The sequence below is a fragment of the Orbicella faveolata genome, unplaced genomic scaffold (assembly GCF_042242905.1).
Source record: "Orbicella faveolata isolate gen_17 unplaced genomic scaffold, um_ofav_v1 contig_14, whole genome shotgun sequence".
NCBI lineage: Eukaryota > Metazoa > Cnidaria > Anthozoa > Scleractinia > Merulinidae > Orbicella > Orbicella faveolata.
The window spans coordinates 12,486,665-12,506,566 of record NW_028301541.1 but is presented as its reverse complement, the minus strand read 5'-3'; the positions used below and the strand labels follow the sequence as shown (position 1 = coordinate 12,506,566).

At 38.6% G+C, this 19,902-nt stretch overlaps 1 protein-coding gene across 2 annotated transcripts in view; it reads right to left on the bottom strand.

Annotated features, from left to right (window-relative positions):
• The window catches only part of LOC110055154 (dihydropyrimidine dehydrogenase [NADP(+)]-like), a 234,894-nt gene that overhangs the window by 4,425 nt on the left and 210,567 nt on the right, over window positions 1-19,902 (bottom strand). For both annotated transcript variants that reach the window (XM_089286667.1, XM_089286668.1), the window contains 3 exons: window positions 19,526-19,705; window positions 18,931-19,077; window positions 11,212-11,443 (listed from right to left, as the gene is read on the bottom strand). In XM_089286667.1, coding sequence (XP_089142793.1) covers window positions 11,212-11,443; window positions 18,931-19,077; window positions 19,526-19,705 — 559 coding nt within the window. The remainder of the gene's footprint in view (window positions 1-11,211; window positions 11,444-18,930; window positions 19,078-19,525; window positions 19,706-19,902) is intronic.

Here is a 19,902-nt window from a genome sequence, read left to right as displayed (position 1 = left end):
CGTTACCTTTTCCTGTATTAAAAGAACAGGAAAAGAAAACCCGCAGGGCTCCCCACCTCACCTTTATTTTTTGACTTTCTCCCTTTTTGTTTTGTTCGTTTGTTTCTCCTCCTTTTTTTCTATTAGTATTAAGTAATTCCGTAAGTTCAATCAGCGCTGTTGTAAGAAATTTTTAGCGTTTCTTCGTTAGTAGTAATTGAAAAGTAAGCAAGCAGTCTAGCATAATAAAGAGCACTGTAGAAAAATAAAATGTAGCGTGTGTGTAACTTATATGTTTATGTAACTAATCTATAATAAAAAGAGCATTGTAATTAAGCCAACCGTAATTTGATTAGTGTGATTGTATTGTAATATATGTACTGTAACCAGTGCATGTATAAATAGTGTGAGTATAGGTAGTGTAAAAAGCAAGTACAGTCTAAGTGTAAATGTAAGTATTTTAGTACTGCAAGTGTTCGTCCTGTAAATAAAATTGCATTAATTGGAAAAAACAAAAACAAAAACAAAAAACGAAACTTTGGGGGTTCAAAACCTCGAGCAGTCGCTAAAAACTACCCGCTTTATCGGGGTTCAAATTCGAATTTTGCCGATGAATAATGCTTAAGACTTTCCTTCAAACAGAAATTCGGCACCCAAATGGAGCTTAAACTTTTCGACGGTTGGCACATGTGACACATGTAAAAACGTCACGTACCGAATCGAAGGGAAACCATTGGATCAGTCTCTTGGATCTTTGAATTCTGAGGTAACTTAAGTAAACTTGGAAAATATTATTTTCCAAGTTCTAGTGGTGGAACGATTTCACTTCTTCACCTCCCGCTAGACATTTGGAAACCCCGTGGGGAGGGAATCCCATACGAAAAGGTAAGGGATGCTCCTTGGAAAATATGAATTTAACTCCTAAGCGAGACTAATGTGGATGTTGCTTGAACTTCATTGGACTCCTAAAAGATATCACTTAAAACGGAATAGGTTCGATCACTAGCCACTATTCAAAGTCAATGTGAATTGGTAATAAATGCCCTAGGGATGAATAAATGATATCCAAATATTCATACAAAAAGGCAAACGAGACCTCCCCCCATTGTGCACTCTACTCTACTACTCTAGTTCGCGGCAGCCAACTGTTGGCACTTTGCTCTGTGTTTGAAACCCATCTTCCTCGTCTTCTTGGATTAATATGGGCGAAGCGGAACAAGTTCTTCGTCGTCCTCCAGTCCTTGCAAGGATTCCTGCTCGAGTAAAAGCTTTTAAATGGTCGAAATCCTGAAGTTAATCCTTTGCCAAGATTCTCGAAGGTCCCGAAAAGCTGTAGCAAAATCTGAAACCTTTCGACTACAGAGCTGTTTTATTCATATATTCGTAATAAAAACAGAGGTTCTCTTCATACGAGAAGTTTAAGGCCTATGCACCTCTCTGTCTTTAAATGCCAATTAACTAAAAATGGCTTTTTGGGCCCGAAAAGATTCCGGGGCTTTCGAGAAACGGGCCCCTGGTTCCCTCTGTTGACAGTAGCCCTAACAATAAACGGCATGCAATCCATGCAGAAACGATGAGGTGTACGTGCTATTTCTAAAATTGTTCCAAGAAATTGGAACATAAACATACAGGCTGATGGTCAAACTTAATTAAAAGTAAAAGTAAGGTACAAACTGTGTGGGAAGTAGCTGTATTGTAAGTAGCTTTGCAAAGTTTGGTTTTGAGAGTCCAAGTGATCGCTCGCATCGCAAGCTTACTTGTTCCCTCTGTTCAATTGTTCCTCTTTGAACTGAATAATGCAATTCACCTTTCTCCCTTTTGTTTACTTTTCGAAATGACCGGCAGTGAGACATGTGAAATAAAACAATGTAAAATATTGTGATAGATGTCCCCAAGATAAATCTATTGGCCGATCCAGACTTTCACCAATACAGTTTATTTCAGTTCACAGATAAGTTTAGTTCATATATTTCAGTGCTCATACACTGGTCTGACAGTGCTCATTCAATTGAATTCATCTCAAGACAGCAAAAAGTCCAGGCTAAACAGCGCTCACCTATACGTAAATTTAATGTTGACCCTTGAGCTATCGCGTGTGCGCTTGCTTGTAGATCTAAAGTTGTATGTATAGACGATGTGTTCGTATTATCAGTTTGCCAGTGAGCGCAAATTTATCCGATATTGCTTAAAGCACAATCCACCATAAAAATCTTCTTTTAAACGCTGAAATTAGACACTCAGCGGATCCTACAAACTGCAAAGGACAGCCGCAAAGGATAAGTTCCTAGTTCCCCGAAACGGAAGATGGCGCAATAAACTCTTTCTGCTGATCCTAAAAGTTGCAAAGAAATGAATAAACTTGCATCTCTCCGGATAAAGTGAAACGTGTTGTTTAAAGTACATCAACAACATACGGAAACTTCAAAACAAAAAACAGTAATTTCATTGTTTCTCTCTGAAATCAACACCTTATCTCAAACAGACATTTGGCGACGCTAATTACCTCACCGGTTGTTGTTTTAACCTTATACCTGTTTTTAATGAACCTTCCTATTGATTTACCACTGACAAAACCATTATCTATAGTTTAATCACAACCACTCTTCCGTTCAGAGAAAATTTAAATACCACATTTGTAAAACTTTACAAAAAACTAAAACCTGCAAATGAATTGTAACTTGAATTCATTATCACTACTGTAAACCTTCTGTTTTATTACAAAAACAACCTGTTTGCCATTGTAAATGTTTTTCAGCTGAAAATTCTGTGGTTAAATCACGTCCTCTAGCCTCTTCTAGTTGTTTTTCACAAACCAAACCTAATTTGTGCTCTTATCATGCGTGACAGTTATAAGCTGTTTTCATTACTGCAAAAGGATTAGATCTTCAGCGAATTACTTTTTTAAAGTTGAAAGATACATTTCATTGCCTCCAGGTAAAATGTAAACAATGGCATAAATCAGAACTTCCCTCTTACACGACTTGAGTATTATTTGGCTTTCATGTAAATGTTATGTAACCCAACTGCCTCTCTGTATTGCATTAAAGAGACCATAATCTAAGCTACATTGACCAGTTCTGATAAAGACAAAACCTTCAGCTAGCTCACCTTTTCGCAACACTATTCTCCATTGCTTTCTGCTCTCTCAACTGCTTTCACTTCAATGCTCTTCTTCAATTCTAGTTCAATTTCACCACTATTTCAGCCCACAGATACGTTTAGTTCAACCCTAAACAACGCTCACCAATATGTAAATTTAAATTGTACACCCTTGACCTATCGCGTGTCCCACACACATAAGTTTAGTTCGGATATCTCAGTGTTCATACAGTGCTCACACAGTGCTTATTTACTACCTCCCGGAGTGTATTTCCCTTCCACAGAGGGATGAATCGTTCGCGTCATAAGCGCGACAAAACTATGCGAAATCACTATCCAAAGGAATGCAAGCACCCCAGCATAAAGCGATGACGTCACACAAACGTCATCGCTTAAAAATAATAACAATAATAGTTATAATAACAATAACAATAACAACAACAATAACAAGAATAACAACGACAAGAATAACAATAACAATAAGAATAACAACAATAACAATATTAACAATAACAACAATAACAATAACAACCATAACAACGAGAACGAGAACGAGAATAATAAAAACCCCTCGTTTCTCCCAGGCTATCCTCAATCTCGCAACAGACATGGCCGCCCGTACTTCCTAACTATTGGTTACTGCTAGTTATTATTTCCTTGAGTGCACCTCAAAGGATACTTTGACAGGTAAAAATGATGACGTTTCCTCATCAACACCCTAAGTGAGACCAGAATCCTTGATTTGTACCCGAGACGACGAGCATCCCCAACCTTTTCGTATAGGAGTCCTCCCTGGGTTTCGAACATCAGCTGTCTAAGGCCGTTTTACAGTCGCTTGCAGTGTGTCAAGTTAGTTATTTTCGAAGGGTAGAAGATATAACGATTTTTTCAATGTAAGGAAAATACTTATGGTTCTTCCTTAGCGATCCGATTCAGGGAAGGTCTTCGTGGTTTTTCCTTCACAAACCTACGTGATACTGTGAGTTCGAAAGCAATCGATATAAACGAATGATTAAAGGGTCCAGACGATTATTTAACACAACAAACGGAAAGACAAACGGTACCTTTCGGTAAATGGTTTCTTGAGAGAAAAAGAAAAATACAATGAACAAGAAAAGGAAAAATAATTAGTAGTCACCACTGGGATTCGAACACCCAAGATCTCGCATGGCGAGCCAGCGCTTATCACACTGAGCTCATAAATCAGTTTCCGGAAGTCAAAAGTATTAAAAGCAGAGCTCCGGCGAACCGAAGGGCCGCCAAGCAGAGCCCCATACCCATATAGGAAAAAAATTAAACCCATAAGTTGATTTTCTCATGGTTATCATGGCTAGCGGTATTGCTCGAGGGCGTGTACGCACAACGGCGGCGACGGAGTCGCGCAACATGGCGGCCATACTCCAAATAATAGGTTGACAGAGAAATGCAGCCTTGGTTTACCGGGTGGTTTACCGTGTACTTCTTTGATAGTGGACATCCGTGTTATGATCAATTAACACCTGTGAAAACAAGGTATCCGCTGACCAGTATCACGTGACCATATCGCGGGCTCAAGTTTAGAGCTCATCGATGTCACGTGTTTTTTGCTAGTTTTGATTGGATCGCGGGCTCATGTCAGGTTGGATTGTTCAGAGGCCGGTTAACGCTAACCCAGGATTAAAAGTTAACCGAAAAATAACTTTTTCTTCTACTGACAAATGTTTTTTGCTGCTTTGTTTTGTGTACATGGTGATTATCAAAACTGAAGGCCAACAATATACAGAAAACCTCACCGCAAAGTCACAAAACTAAAATCAAAATTCTACCTTTTCTTGTTAGCTTAATCAGGCTCTGAACAACCCAGCCCAAGAGCTCCGTTTTTAAGCTGGCCTAAATCTATATATTACTTGTGATTTCAAATTGAACTTGCGCTGCGCGCTCCTTCGATTTTGAAATCACACATGATGTCAGACCAAATTGCACAATTACCATTATTTATCAATTTATCACAGGGGGAAGAAGAAATTCTTACTTAACTAAATATTCTGATAATATCATGACGCTTATATGATAAAAACGTAATGCGGAATATCAAAAAATCAATCCCTTATGAAACCAGTGATAAATAATGGTAATTGAACTGAGTGGAGTGTAATTTGGTGTGAAATCATACGCGTAATTTAAAAATCGAACGAGCGCGCAGCGCGAGTTCGATTTGAAATCACAAGTATGATTTTAGACCAAAATTGCACTCCACTCAGTTCAATTGCCACTTAATTAGATCGCACAATTTTATCGCCTTAAATTTTAGATTTGTGTGTATTGTTCCAGTAAGCGGTTTGTTGAAAATAGCGGAACCGGAAACGCCTTTACGTCTCATTTAGTATGCAAAACGATGTTATGTGACGAAACTCATTCGAGCATGACAAAGAAACAAGCAGTTCTGAAGTCAGAACGAAAATAGTCTACTTTATGCTTAAAAGTTCAATTCTCGTCTTCCCAATCAATGATGGAAGGCCTTCCTTCGTTCTGTGGTTGAGGCTGAGACTTTTCGTTGTCTTTGAAGAAGGAATTTGAAGGTGCATCCTGTGTAATTCTGCGATGGATTTCTTTTGAGTTGTGAAACTCCCTCGAGTACACGATGCATAATGGATAGTGCGTTTGTTTTTTTTCTTTTAAATACCATTTAATGGCATGATTTTAAGGGAGTCCAGCACGTTATCATCTTCGTTTCTTTTTGTGACCTCGGCGTAGGACTCAATACTCAGGACCTTGTCAAGTTCTTGCGGCGCCATTTGTTTCAAGATATTTTCAAGATGGCGGGACTACACCAGCTTCGGACGACGTTCGTTCATTCAATGTTTTGTGGAGCTGGGCGTATTTTCACTATGTTTATTCACAGCAACAGAGTTGAGCTCTTGTGTTGCTTCGTTCGAAACTACCGGAAACCTGGAAACGTCTACCTTCTTGAGATGGCTCTGAATTTGTTGGTGTGTGGTTTTCATTTGTTTTTGTTTTGCTGGACTCGGTATCACACGGATCTTGAGCAGATGTTGAAGAAAAATCGCCAAAATATTCGTCAAAATGGACACTGAAAGTTATAAACTTCCATTAAAGTAGGTCTTCAGCCTGAAGAAGCTCATAATCGTCATTCAGAAACTGTAACTAATTAAATTCGTCAATTGTTTTGGGAAAAAACTACGATAGCAACAAAGTTTTGGCAGTAGTAGTTGCAAAATTCTCTACACAATGGCTTTTTGCCTTTCATTTTCCTGAAATTTTATTGATTACTTTAAACAAACCTTGAAAACAGATTGGTTGTTTTGTTTTACTGTCCCATTCTCATTGGCTGAGCAAAAGTTGCAATTTAAAGCAAAAAATACATGTAGTGCGATTCGTGAATAAATCGCACCACTGAGAGCCAATCAGATTGCAAGGACAACCAGTGATTTCAAAATGGATTTAATAAATCATGATATTAGCAACATCACTTACAAGAAACATAGAACATTTTTCATGTTATACCATAGCGCGCGTGCTAGTCCTATCTAATTACTATTGAGTCACCATGAATAAAATCTCTACGTACGCACGCCCGTGCGAAAATAAGATGACGTGTGCAGTTTCAATTTAGCTGCAAAATTTCCGTCGAGTTTCGTGCAAGTTCCTTTTGTCTAAGTTTCGGCAATGGGAAGATTATTCTGAACAATTCAAACTCTACTTCGAGTCTTTGACTTTTGCCAAGCTAACATGGATGTTTACTTAAACATGAGTATTTTGACTTTGCTTGTCTACATTTTCGTTATAATTAACTCGAAGAAGCGAATTTTTCATTGACAATTTTAGAAACCAGGTTAAGCGTTTTTGCTCAACCGTTGCTCAATTGATTGTAGCGTGTTTGGATCCTAATGACATTTGTTTTTCTTCACCGTGCATTGTAAGAACTTTCTAGTGAATCACAAATAAAACATGTTTAGCGCCCAAGTTGTTGTCGCCATGTTACAAAAGAATTGGTTCATGCTTTCAGCTGTGCGTATATCGAGTTATGGATGCACTTGGGGAAGTTTGGAGAGCACTCGAGAAGCTAGAGTTGCTCTCGGCTGTCACCTCGAGCAACTCTTACGCTTCTTTCGTGCTCTCCAAACTTTCCGCGTGCATCCATAACTCGATATACGCACGCTAAGCATGAACCAATTCTTAAATATATCACAAGTGATAATTAGTCATGATATACTGATAATCCGCAATGCTGCACCTGTCTCCGATCGCGCACGGTTGATTCTTCAGTTGAATTCGTGGCCATAACTTCCTTCCGGTTAAGCCTTGGTAAACTTGAGCGGCGGTTATCTTCGAACTAATGTAGACATCAGACCAAAAGCGGAGAGGTGATTTAAAAACCAATTTATTCCATGCTCACTTTGATTTATGAAGTAATTTCAAGAACGCATCTGGCTGTGTCATGTGGTGTTCGACTAAAAAGTAGTAGGTTACAATAATTCTAAGAAAAGGTGACAAAGAGAATAAAAAATATAAAGACAAAAACCTTACAGATATTTCCTCCTATTGATGTGAACTGGTAGACGGAAAAACCTGATGAACTAAACTGAAACTCGATGCAATTGACACGATTGCTAATATGTACTGAACAAAAATCTTGCGCAACAAATCACATGATGATCGATGAGTTAAATTTTAAATCAAGTGTAAGGCACATAGGGGAAATGTCATGCACAATTGAATCCTACATACTGGCCCCAAATGCGAACTGAAAGCATTTAAACTTAGTTCAGTGAATCAAACGGAAAAACTTGAGTGATATGTTGTCACTAAATCCATTCAAAATGGTTCATCACAATCAAGTCAATAAAGAAACAACTGCTCTGACATTACAAGCAAACCTCTTGGATAAGGACATAGACTGCAAGCAGTCTCTCCTTTGCTTGAAAGTCCGTGGGGAAGAACGCAACACAAGCAAACAGTGGGTCGGGAGTGTGCAAACATGATATGCAAAGCAGCGAGCCACCCGCACTACTCGCGGCTCGCAGATTTGCCGTTCGGCACTCGCATGCCATGCTCGCAGTCACACTTGATTTGCTTTCTTCCCCACGGATTTCTGAGCAAAAGAGAGACTGCTCGTAGTCTATTGAGGACATCAAGATCAACAATGGTTAATTGCTCTCGTGAAGTCTAGGAGCCTCTAGAAGAACGATCTTGTCGATGGGACGTTCCAGGGCTGCAGACTAGGTTTTCGGCACGACTCTCTTCACAAAACTGTCTCTCTTGTTTGATTTTACTTCCAGCACGCGATCAAGGGCCCACAAGTTTTCTACCACAAGTACAGTGTCTCCAGTTTCAAAGTAACACCTTTACCTTTCCAGTAATCGCCTTCTCACTTATAGCAATTCAACTCCCAGATACTGACTTTTAAAAACAAACTCCAACCGAATGGAATAAAACTAAGCATAAGCCTAAAGTCTGCAAAGTTCCATAAGTCTACATTGCAGACCTACTTCTTAAATTTTCGTCTTTTCTTTTTGCTGCAGTGATTCACCTTCTACTGCGCTTGCTTCCAGTTCAAAAATTTCTAAGAAAGCATATCATCGAGACGGGCAATTTTTAGCATGGAGCAGCTAAGTGAGAATATTTAGCAATGACATCTTTATGGAATTTGCCACTGACAAGTGTGCTGTCTTGGTCTTGAAATGTGGGAAGTCAGTCAGATGGAATAACACTACCTGATGACACCATGATGAGAGTGATGAGAGCAATGGAAGAAAGTGAAGGGTACAAGTAGCTAGGAGCGCTCGAGGCTGATCACTTGCTTCATGATGAAATGAAGGACAAAACTGGGAAAGAATACTCAAGACGTATTAAAAATTATTGTTGGAAACTTGATACAAGCCATAAACACCCGGGAAGTTTCACTCGTTTGATATGCTGGAGGAATGCTTGTGTAAAGGAAATAAGAACTAAGAGACCTAGATGGCAGAACAAGAAAACTGCTAACCACGAATGGGTTTGGATGGTGGGTCCATACACGGGACTGTGTGGCACGACTTTATCTGTCAAGGAAGGATGGAGGGAGAGACCTTATATCCAGACAGGATTGTGTCAATCAAGTAAAGATATCGCTAGAATGTTATCTCCAATCAAGCAGGGAAGAGCTGTTAAAAGCAGTCAGGTGGGAAGGGAATGAGAATAGAGAAGCAGCTGCCAGCTTTAAAGCTAGGAGAAGAACTAAAAATATTCAAGAACGGAGAGAAAAGCTGTTATATAGACAATTTGCAAGACAGGGTGAAGAACAAAGAAGTGAGGAAACATGGAATTGGCTAAAAGAAGGAAACCTTAAGAGAGAAACAGAAGCTCTGAATCGTTCATGTGCAAGATCAAGCAATGAACCCCTCCCCGGTTCGCACTTTTTCTTGCGCGTCCGAAGTCGCTCGATCTCTGCACGGAAATGAAATGTCGCGGGTAAATACCTGAAGCGTTTTAGCGAGATTCCGCGTTTAAAAATTGAGAGCTGGGGAAGGATTTTGTAAATATTTGTTGTGTCAAAAAACACGTGTGGGAGATGGAGGAGAGCTTGAGCGCTCGCTGGATGACGCGATTGGTACCGGTTCAATGCTATGATCATGTTGCAAAAAGCGATTTGAGAAAAAACTTTGCAGAAGACGCTAAAATTCTCCGACTGTCGTGAAAGTATTCGAAAACAAATTCGGCTAGCTTAAAGAAAAATCTTTCGACTTCGTGTTGGGTTTGTTTGGTTTTGTGGAAGCAACGGAATTTAGAGATTCGAGCGAATATTCGGATCGTGTTCAAAATGTTTGGGCAAAGAGTTGCCTCCCTTGTCAATGTTATATGTAAACCCAAAAAAATTTGCAGAGCGCGAAAAGGCCTAGGTACGAGTTTAGTACTACTAAATTTTGCAGAGCGCGAAAAGGCCTGGGTACGAGTTTAGTGCTACAGTGTCACGTAGGACTTCTAGATAGCGGTTGTCGCGTAAGAAATGACAACAGTAGAAAAAGGTAAATTGTATATTCCCTACATTCCTTTATAACTCTCTTCCTTCTCAACAAGATCGTGTGCTCCCTGTGGTCAGATGTTTTTGAAACTACAAAAGACTTAGTTACCATGGAAAGAGCTGCTTTGTTCAAGAAAAAGAATTACGGTAAACTAATTTCTGACACTTTCATCGCGAATGTGAGTAATCACAAGAGGATTTGTGGACATCTTGTGCAAGTTTTTTCACGACTATGTTAAAGCGACCTAACAACTGAAGTCTGTGTACACGGAACAATTTTAAGCAAAGTGCAAAACTTGAGCAGTTGATGAACATAAACCTTTGCAGGACATTCGCATTGAGGTGAAGTTGTAGCCAAGCCAAACGAATTTCCTTCGATTCTTTGCGGCTGACAGATTTAGTACATCAGGTTAATTATTCTTGTTTGCTTGAGGTAAAGGACGTGACGATCTGAGGATAAGGGTTAGTTCTCCTGTGTTTCTACTTTCAGGATGAGAGGATTTTGCTCTCATTAAACGTAGCTAAATGTGAAGTGAAAGTGAAAGTGTCTGATACTGTTAAGCTTTTCTGAACTGTATGTGACGGTCAATAAAACTGGTTGTTTTTGACATAGTGGAGTCGTATTTCAGTGTTTGTTTTGTCTGCTAGAGACTTTCAACGAATTTATGATATCTTGATCTGCGTGTTGACATTTTGATATCTTCTCGGCCAGTTCTTTTGGCTCCAAGATTTTACTATCTCGATGAGAATCTTGGCGAGAATCTCGGCGAGATTTCAGGATCTCGCCGAGATCTTACTTGACATCTCGGCGAGTGTTTGACCGCCGAGATCTTAGCGAGATCTCGGTGAGATCTCGGCGAGTTTTTGGCTGGCGAGATTGCCGAGATCTTGTTAATCTCACCGGCGAAAAACTCGCCGGGATCTCGGTCAAAATTTTGCAGGGGTAATGGGCTCCCCTACAAGAGGTACTCAAGGCATGCCAAGTATCATGTAAGACCTATATTTTAGCCCAGTAAACCCCACAGTGATCAAATGTCAGATGGAAACTCGTAGAAAGCGAAACAAATGCCTTGTAATAAATAATAAAGGATATAAATAATCCGGTTCACCAATCAGGGAGAATGAATACTAACCTATGACTGGGCAAACTGAAAAACACAGTGTACACCCTGTACAATCCTCTGTTACGTGTGGCAGATGGGTTTGAGCATCAAAACTAATGGCTTGGTACCCACAGTCATTACAAGTCATGTAGCACTTGCCACAGTTGATACACAAATCTTCATCAATCACAGCTACCACTTGTTGACTGTTGTCCAGGTCACCATAACTGCCAATACCACTCAATGCCAAACCGATAACATCCTGTAACAATCAAACACTTCTGCTAACGATATTGTAATAATAACTGAATGACTTGGCTAATGTGAGGAAAGGTGCAATAAAATTGTACCTTTGGAGAATTTTATTGAAACAACCACTAATACCAGACATAAATATTCTTAAAGAACAGTTATTCTCTTATAAGAATTCAGTGTTAGACCTTTCTTTGCAGCGTGTAGGTGGAACCAAATTGTACTGAATGTGCTAGCTACCTCTGTAAATCTTAGAAAATAACTATATCAGTCAAACCAAATGTTCTTTTCATGGGAACTTTAGAATGTTGCGGCGCAGTGCCCCAATATTAATATTGATAGACAATTTGCAAGAAGCAACTCACAACTCAATTTTAATTCTAATTTTTTCCAAGTTTCACTTGAGCTTTGACAAGGTCTGGTTTTCATGTCTTCCCAATAAAACGAAGAACTGAAAACCACTTTAGTGCCAAAGACTAAAGAAATTACTCCAATGTGGCCTGTTCATTGACAGGTTGAGTTAAGAGCACCAAATTGTGAAATGACCTTCACAATTTAAAATGTACCATTGCAAGCCACATCTGACCCCAGTAAAGTATATATTTTCTGAAAGCTTAAGAATCGAAGATTACAACAGCATACTCGTTAAAATCAAACATTTTAATGTTTTCTGAATATAGTGCCCAATTTCCCAAAGTACAGAGGTTCACTAATACAGTTTGTTTCTGGTCGGATTTCAGCGCGAGGATGTGATCAACTTCGCTATGTCTTCTTCACACCTTCCTCTGAAAAAAACCTTGTTGGGAAATTTTGATTACTTGACTGGTTTGTTTTTTGACACTCAGTTAAACTTTGAGAGTTCATACAACATGCATTCCCTTCACTAAATCAGAGATAACTACAAAAAGAGGCAAAAAATAAAAAATCCCCAACAGAGTCTTTTTGCCTAGTCATTGGCCAACACTCTCTCCTAGTTTCAGCGAGAAATGTTGAAAACTTGCCCAAAAGGAACTCAAAATGTGCGCTTCACTCGCTGAAAAGTGTGAAAATTATGACGCATTAATCGGTAAAGTGAAGGCTCATTTTACTTTAACAATAGAGCTCACATCAATTTACAAAGGAGTCTCAAATGTTGCTTACGGCGGGAAATATCTTTGATAATATCTGAATTCCACTGCTCAGGGCACTGCCATATATGGGCTATATAGGTATGTGCCGCTGTGAAGGGTATGGTTTTCAAGCAGTTTACTCTAGGATAGGGTATATCAACTAGAGCGTTTGGCTCTAGAATAGGGTATAATTTTTCACAAAACTGACTAGTTGGTTGAAGATTTTATCTAGACTAAGGAAACCAGGAATTGCCACTCAAAAATATAAAAAAAAATCAAATCAGCAAGTTTAAATTTACGCAAATCAGCCTCAACAGTGTCGATAGATGAGGGGGGGGGGCGATTTGGGGAGTTTACTCTAGTATAGGGTAGCAAAATTCAGCTGAACTAGCTCTGGTATGGACTAAGGGTTCCAGGGTCCCAGCGGCACATCCCCACCCAGAAATTCCCAAAGTACCTCCCCCGGGTGCTCAGGCAACCAGGTTAGTAAGCAAATAATTTTTGTTTCCATTAATTTGTTCTTTTCAATTTTCATAATGCCTTAGCTTAGTACAGATTCACATTCCGCACACCTGTAACAATGTTCAAGGCCAAGTGAGCATTGTTACTGCCAATTTTCGGAGATTGGAATCCTTCCCAAAGGAATCGTCAAAGGTAATCCTATCTATGGAGGTCTGGTTAAAATCGTGCATACCTATAAAGCACGTAAGGACCCAGCTAATCATGGCCATTAAAAGCTTTAATTACATGTAGATATGGTTCATGGCAGATTCGGCAGTTGCTTCCATGGTCAACCATATCATGAAGTAGTTCATTTCAAGAACAGGTATAACGCACCCTTCCCAGGATTTGGATTTCAGCCGCGTGCAACTTCTTAGTGGAAATTTCTATGCAAGATTTTTTCTCTGGGAGAATTTAGTTCTCACTGGGAATTCTACAAAGATTTTGCTTCCCGCTAGGCATCTCACTGGGATCCAGGAGGAGACTTTTTTTCCTGGTGGGAACCCGGCGAGAACAGATTTCTTGGTGAAATTCCTGCTGGTATACATTCTTCCCGGAAGGATCCAACTGGGAAAACTGGCCACTTCGGTACCAATTTACAAGGGCAAAAACATAACTTGCAGAGCAAACATGAATTTTTAAAAACCTCTTTGAATGAAGGTAGAAATTCAACCAGTTCAAAAGGTCACATCTGTGGGTTGTGATTAAGATTCATTTTGTTTGTTTCTCTTTTCAAGGTGCATTAGTCTTTGTTGTAATGATGATTGATCGCAGCCAAAAACATTAGCTGGGTTTTAAACTTCAGAGTTCATTTGTTGCTAAAAGGCTCAGTAAAACTAAATCCCATGATTGTTTCAAACTGTGGGTAACATTTAACTGTTGAAAAATGTTGTTTGTATAATGGATATAGTGTGCCTTTCTTCTTCATCATAAAGATATGCATTTCTTCCACTCAGAGTTAGGCGACAGGTCACACCAGGAGTTCTAGCATTGTAATTACACCTTGAATTAAAAAGCGATAACCAAGGAGAATGTAAATTGGAGAGTACCAACGCTATGGCTGTGGTCACATCTGGGCTACCAACTATAGCTAAGACAGGGATAACTATTTCGATGTGACAGCTTCTCTGTTCGCTCTAACTATAGTTAGAAAATTTACGCCTCGGTGATCCAAAACAATACAGACTAACTATAGTTATACCCAAGCAGGGTTCATGGATTAGTCTTAAGTTTACAAACAAACAACCAATCAGGATGTGACAATTCTTTTCGCACGTGCGAGATGAGCATACATAAATATGCAAAATAAAAACCAAGCGTGAAGCGAGGGGAAATCCAAAAACAACAAACCAAACGTTTACATTCAACAAGGTAGCAACACGTGTAGCCTTCGCGCTTTTGTGCAGCCCTCCTCGTATTTGCTGCGATGAATTCCAGACCTTCCTCGCAGAGCCGTCACGAACCTCTTTTAATTGACGTCATCCATAGGCTACTTAGAACTAATTGTAGTTAACTGCGTGGTGTGCACTAACTACAGTTGGGTATGACGTCACGTAACTTGACACTAACTCAAGTTAAACTTAAGTCACGTTAATAAAGTGTATTATCGTTTGTCTCACGAAGTAGTCACTTGAGATGTAGATCGCGACGTTTCGACTGCTTACTGCTAGTCTTCTTCAGGCGTTAAGGTCGATTGATTGCACGGTATCATTTATATCACAAAGGTCGGCTGTGATTGGTGCATTTCGATCCTCCTATTGTTCCATTGTTTCGACGAGTAGCTGTTCCCTCAGTGGTCCGAAGAAGACTCAGCGGTCCTGAAGAAGACTAGTAGTAAGCAGTCGAAACGTCGCGATCTACATCTCAAGTGACTACATCGTGAGACAAACGATAATACACTTTATCATTGCATCTACCACGATGATTAACAACAACCTTTTTCCTCGACATTAAGTTTTGTTGTAGATGTGACTGCAGCCTATATCTTGTAAGTCAAAGAATAAAACACAGAAAGTACTTACATATGACCAAAATCCCTAGATCAACGAAAAATAGGACTTTTCAGGGCATTGAGTACAGTTAAAGACATAGCATGTGGCATGAAATTTATGCGGGTTCCAATTTCTGTGATTTCTGCATTTTTTCCTATAAGTGGCAAACATTAGTTCCCGCGAAAAAAAGGTCTCGCAAAAATTTTCTCTGCAAAACTTATCTCCTCTGGTGAAATTGAAAGGCTTGGTGGAACACGGTCATCAGGTATTTTTGGTCGAAAGTGAACTTTGTCGAAAACACTCGAAATTTCGCATGCGATGTTGTTTAGGTGAGTTAAACAATGTCCTGTATTTTTTCGCTGAAGTTTGTTTGTTTTTGAGAAATAACATATGCACACAAATTTGTTTTTGTTTTCACTTCAGCCTGCGATGGCAAAGATGTTTTCTTTTCACTTAAGAAACAGTAAAATGTTGTTTCAATATCAACCCGCGACTGCAAAAATGTTGATTTAACTTAATAAACAGTAAAATGTTGCTTTCACACCCACTGGTGAGCGCAATGATGTTGATTTTGCTTAAAGCAGTAAAATCAGCTCAGAGAGTCAGGTCAAAGATGTTCATTTCACATCAAAAACAATAAAGTGTTGATTTTACGTCAATGTGTAAGCTCAAAGAGGTTAATTTCACTTAAAAGCAGTAAAATGTTGATTTCACATCAACGTGTCAGTCAATATCGATTTCATTTCAAAAACTGTAAAAGTTTGATTTCACGTCAACGCTCAAAGATCTCGATTTCACTTCAAAAACAGTCAAATGTTGATTTCATGTCAATCAATAAGCTGAAAAGATGTTGATTTCACTTAAAAGCAGTAAGATATTGATTTCACATCGACATGTAAGTTCGAAGATGTTGATTTCTCATAGGGAAAAGTCAACTACTGATTTCACGAGGCTCTTGTGATTAGGGTTACAGTTGGGATTAGACATTAGTTGAGTCTCATTCAGCAGGGTTAGGGCTTCCATTGTGGTTTGTTTAAGCAAGTAGAAATATTCACCATGGGTTGATTTCACTAATAAATAGCTCTGTTTGCTAGTTCCACCGAAAAAAAAATAACAAGACTTGTGCCACGTTAGGTCTGCTCCTAAACATCAAAACTAGCTTGTTAAACTTAGTAGTCAAATGGAATACAGCGATCAATGTTGATGTCACTACCAAACAGTCAAAGTGGAGGGCCTATAATTAAATTGGGCTGACAGATTAAAAGAGTAACCCTTCTGCGCAACATACGGGTCTCCATACAACTGCATGTTCCCTGATCCCAGAAGTTCGAGATACTAAAAATCATGCCAATTTGAAAATAAAATCAACGAAACCTTGATCACAGATCTGTTACATCGATTGCTACTTGTTGACCATTACCTGTTGGACTCTCTGTATTAATAACTTTTTAACAAATCCATTTCCTTTACTTATACTGCTGTTTACCATGCCATGAAACGTCCACAGAGCATGATCGCAATGCATGGCGGGAAGGGTCTCTCCACCTCACCCGCAGGAAAAGCTGGCAGTCAGTGCAAGACATATTTTATAAGTCTAAAATCAGTTCTCGCTTTCCAAACTTTGAAGCCGGCAACCTTAGCACATGGGCCACAACTTGGAAGAGGGCTTTTTTTCTTGGGCAAGAACTGCTCTTTGGGTCGATCTGACTTCAAACGCCGATAACTTGATTGCATCTACATTTGGAATCTAAGAAACCGCTTTGCTTCTTTAAAATGCGTTGATGACTTAAAAGGTTGATCAAGGCTTTATGATGTCTCTCAACCACCAGGCAGGCATGCAAGGTACTTTAAAAGATTAGTTGACAGGTTAGAGCTCTAAAGCATCACATCTCTTTTCTGTTTGATGGTATTTCCTCTGAAGCTCAATTGGTTTCAAGTGCTGTGTTCTATGTCACAAAAAGCGATGTAAACAATCTGTTTCCCAGATTCCCGCTCTATTATGCTGTTTTCCTTTGACTTAAAAGAAAGACAGCTAAGATTCTGATGAATTTCATTTTGACTTTGTTCACTATAAACAGTCTGTCTGTTTGCTGAACAACAGATGCCATCAGGTAAAAAGCGAGTGTTTTTTTGCATACGTTATATCTCAAAACTGAAGCAAAGTCCAGCGGAAAAAAATACAGAACATTGTTTAACACACCTAAACAAAACCACACTAGAAATTTGGGATTTTTTCAACAAAGTTCACTTTTAACCAAAATTCCTAACACCCTTTTCCCACCAAGCCTTTCAATTGTACATACTAGTTTACACTTTGCACACATATCACATGCAGAATCTTGGTGCCATAAATTTAAACCTCGTGGGATACATGTACATATATGCATTAAGTGGTATCACAGTTTTTACTCAGCCATTGCTGGAGCAATCATTCAAACTATAGCTAGGGCAAGATGTAATTGAAATGGAATGATATTCAGTTCTATATCTCTTCATGATCATGCTCTTTCACTTTATGATTGATGTAATTACATAAAAAATGAAAAAGTTGTAACTCCAATTAAACACAACTTCTTGATAATCGCAAAAATAACCAGCAAGAAGAACCAGTCTTTCACAATCTCAAAAATTGTTCTTGCAAAATACACTCAACTTGCAAAAATGGATCGTTGTAAACAGCGGCAAATTTGATGTCACTGAACTGAATTTTTAATCCAGTGGTCGTATATCATTTATTTATCAAGCTAGAGAGGAAAAATAAAGTTAAAACCCACTGGCATTGTTAAAAAATAGTAAAAAAACACAACAGTAAGGGAAACATAAGGAGATGTGACACCATTTAAAACATTCATGACGTCATAGGTGATCCTGGTCTATAGGCATAATGTCACAAAGGAAGTATTGTTTTTATCTGATAACCAAAGCTAACTTAGCTAAGTTAGTACTGGACTGCCAATATCAGTTCCTCCTATTGCATAATTGTTTCTTTGTTGTTATCTTTCTTTGTTGTTAAAATACTGTGGTCAGCATGGAATCACTAAGCCACAAGGACAGCACCGCATCTCATCAAATTAACAAAGTTAAGCCCTGTTCGGCATGGTAGAACTTGGTTAGGTGACTAAATGTGAAAACACTGTGTTGCAAGGATTTTTCCTCTTCTTTATTTCTATACCTTTGCAAGCCAATATCAGTGACTGTAGTACTCCCAGCCCTGCATAATGTCTTTCCTTCTATTCATCAACTAATTGTTCATATCATTTCACCGTGTCCATATTTAACTTATTCATTAATAAATTATAGTAAAGCGTATCTTTTGAATTGTCCTCAATTGTCCTGTCCCTTTTTTCTCTGAAAATTCTTATTATGGCTTGGATCATTCAAAAATTCATACAGCTCATCAGTGCTGTGATTTTCAATATCTTCTTTTTTGGCAGACGAGTAAAGTCAAACCTGTATGGGCTAGTTAAGTTTTATTTAGTTAGCTTCTATACACTCATGCATTCATACGTTGGTGCAAAAATCTATTCCATATAGATTATTTCTGTGGTAAGATATTGAGTACTTGCGTCAGAAATGAAAGAACAAAATTGAGAAACATTGCTAATAAAAATAAGAACTAATCACTTTGGGGGAAATAGTTTCTCCTCCAGGGTTGAATATCTATTAATTTGAACTTCGCTACAACAGTGAAAGCTTTATACATTGGTCTCTGGATTCATTATAAGTTTAACAGGAAACAAAGGATCAAGTGAATCTCCCGTCCATACCTACAACTTGGATTTTCCAAGTTTTAAATCACCAATCTGCAAAATTAAACTCCCTAAAAATTTCATGCCACATGGCACCTACATAGATTGCAGTTTTGATATTAATCATAACAAACACGACCAGCTTACCTTGACCAAAGGGGCAGGTTTGTCTGGTTTGAGAGCAGGTCTGACTTTCATAGGTTCTAATTCCGTACACAACAAATCAGCCTTTTCCTTATGACTTGCAATAATGGCTTCTCTTTCCTTCAGGAATGGTCCAAAACTAGGAAGGCCCTGAAAGACACATTTATTATGTACAGTGGAACTTGTTAAGAACTTGTTACAATAAGTAATTACACTTTATGTGCTTCTTAATGTCTTTTATGTGTTTTCATCTTATGTATCTCATGCATTTTTATTTTATTTATATTTATATATTATAAATATCTTTCACTAGCTTGTTATTTTAATCTTTCATGTTAAAGTGTTCCCATTTAGTGGTTCTGTTACTGCTATTTTAGCCTGACATTGAATAAAGTTACCTACTTCACTTTTACTTAATTACAGACACTAAAGAGACATGTAAATCCCTATCACATGTATCTGGGTACTTGATTTGTTAAGCAGGTTCTCAACGAAATGTAATGAATGCATGTTTTGGGGGAAATAAAGGCTATAGTGAAGCAAAGCGAAGCAAACAAGCAAGCAAGCAAGCAAAAATGTCAGTATATGAATGGCACACCTTTCCCACAAGTTCAGCTATCTTAGGAACATTTTTTCCTTTTTGGTGCTTTGGTGTGGGGGGACTTTGACCAGTCCATGCTGAAAGTTCACCAATAGTTTCAAGATAAAGTAGACACTTCATTCCTGTGGTATAATCATCGATCAGAGTGAAGTCCTGGTTCTGTACAGCACTTGATATCTGAAATAAAAAGACATGAAGAAACAAATGTACATGTAGTTAAATGGTCCACAATTTTGAACTAATATAGGGTATTGTGCAAAAGCAATACAAATGAAATTTGATATATTTGCAAATTTCCGGGTTTTTTGACGCAAATTAACAAAATTTTGTTTCTGTAAAAGGCTGTGAGAAAAGCGAGAGCTTTTCAAAGTATG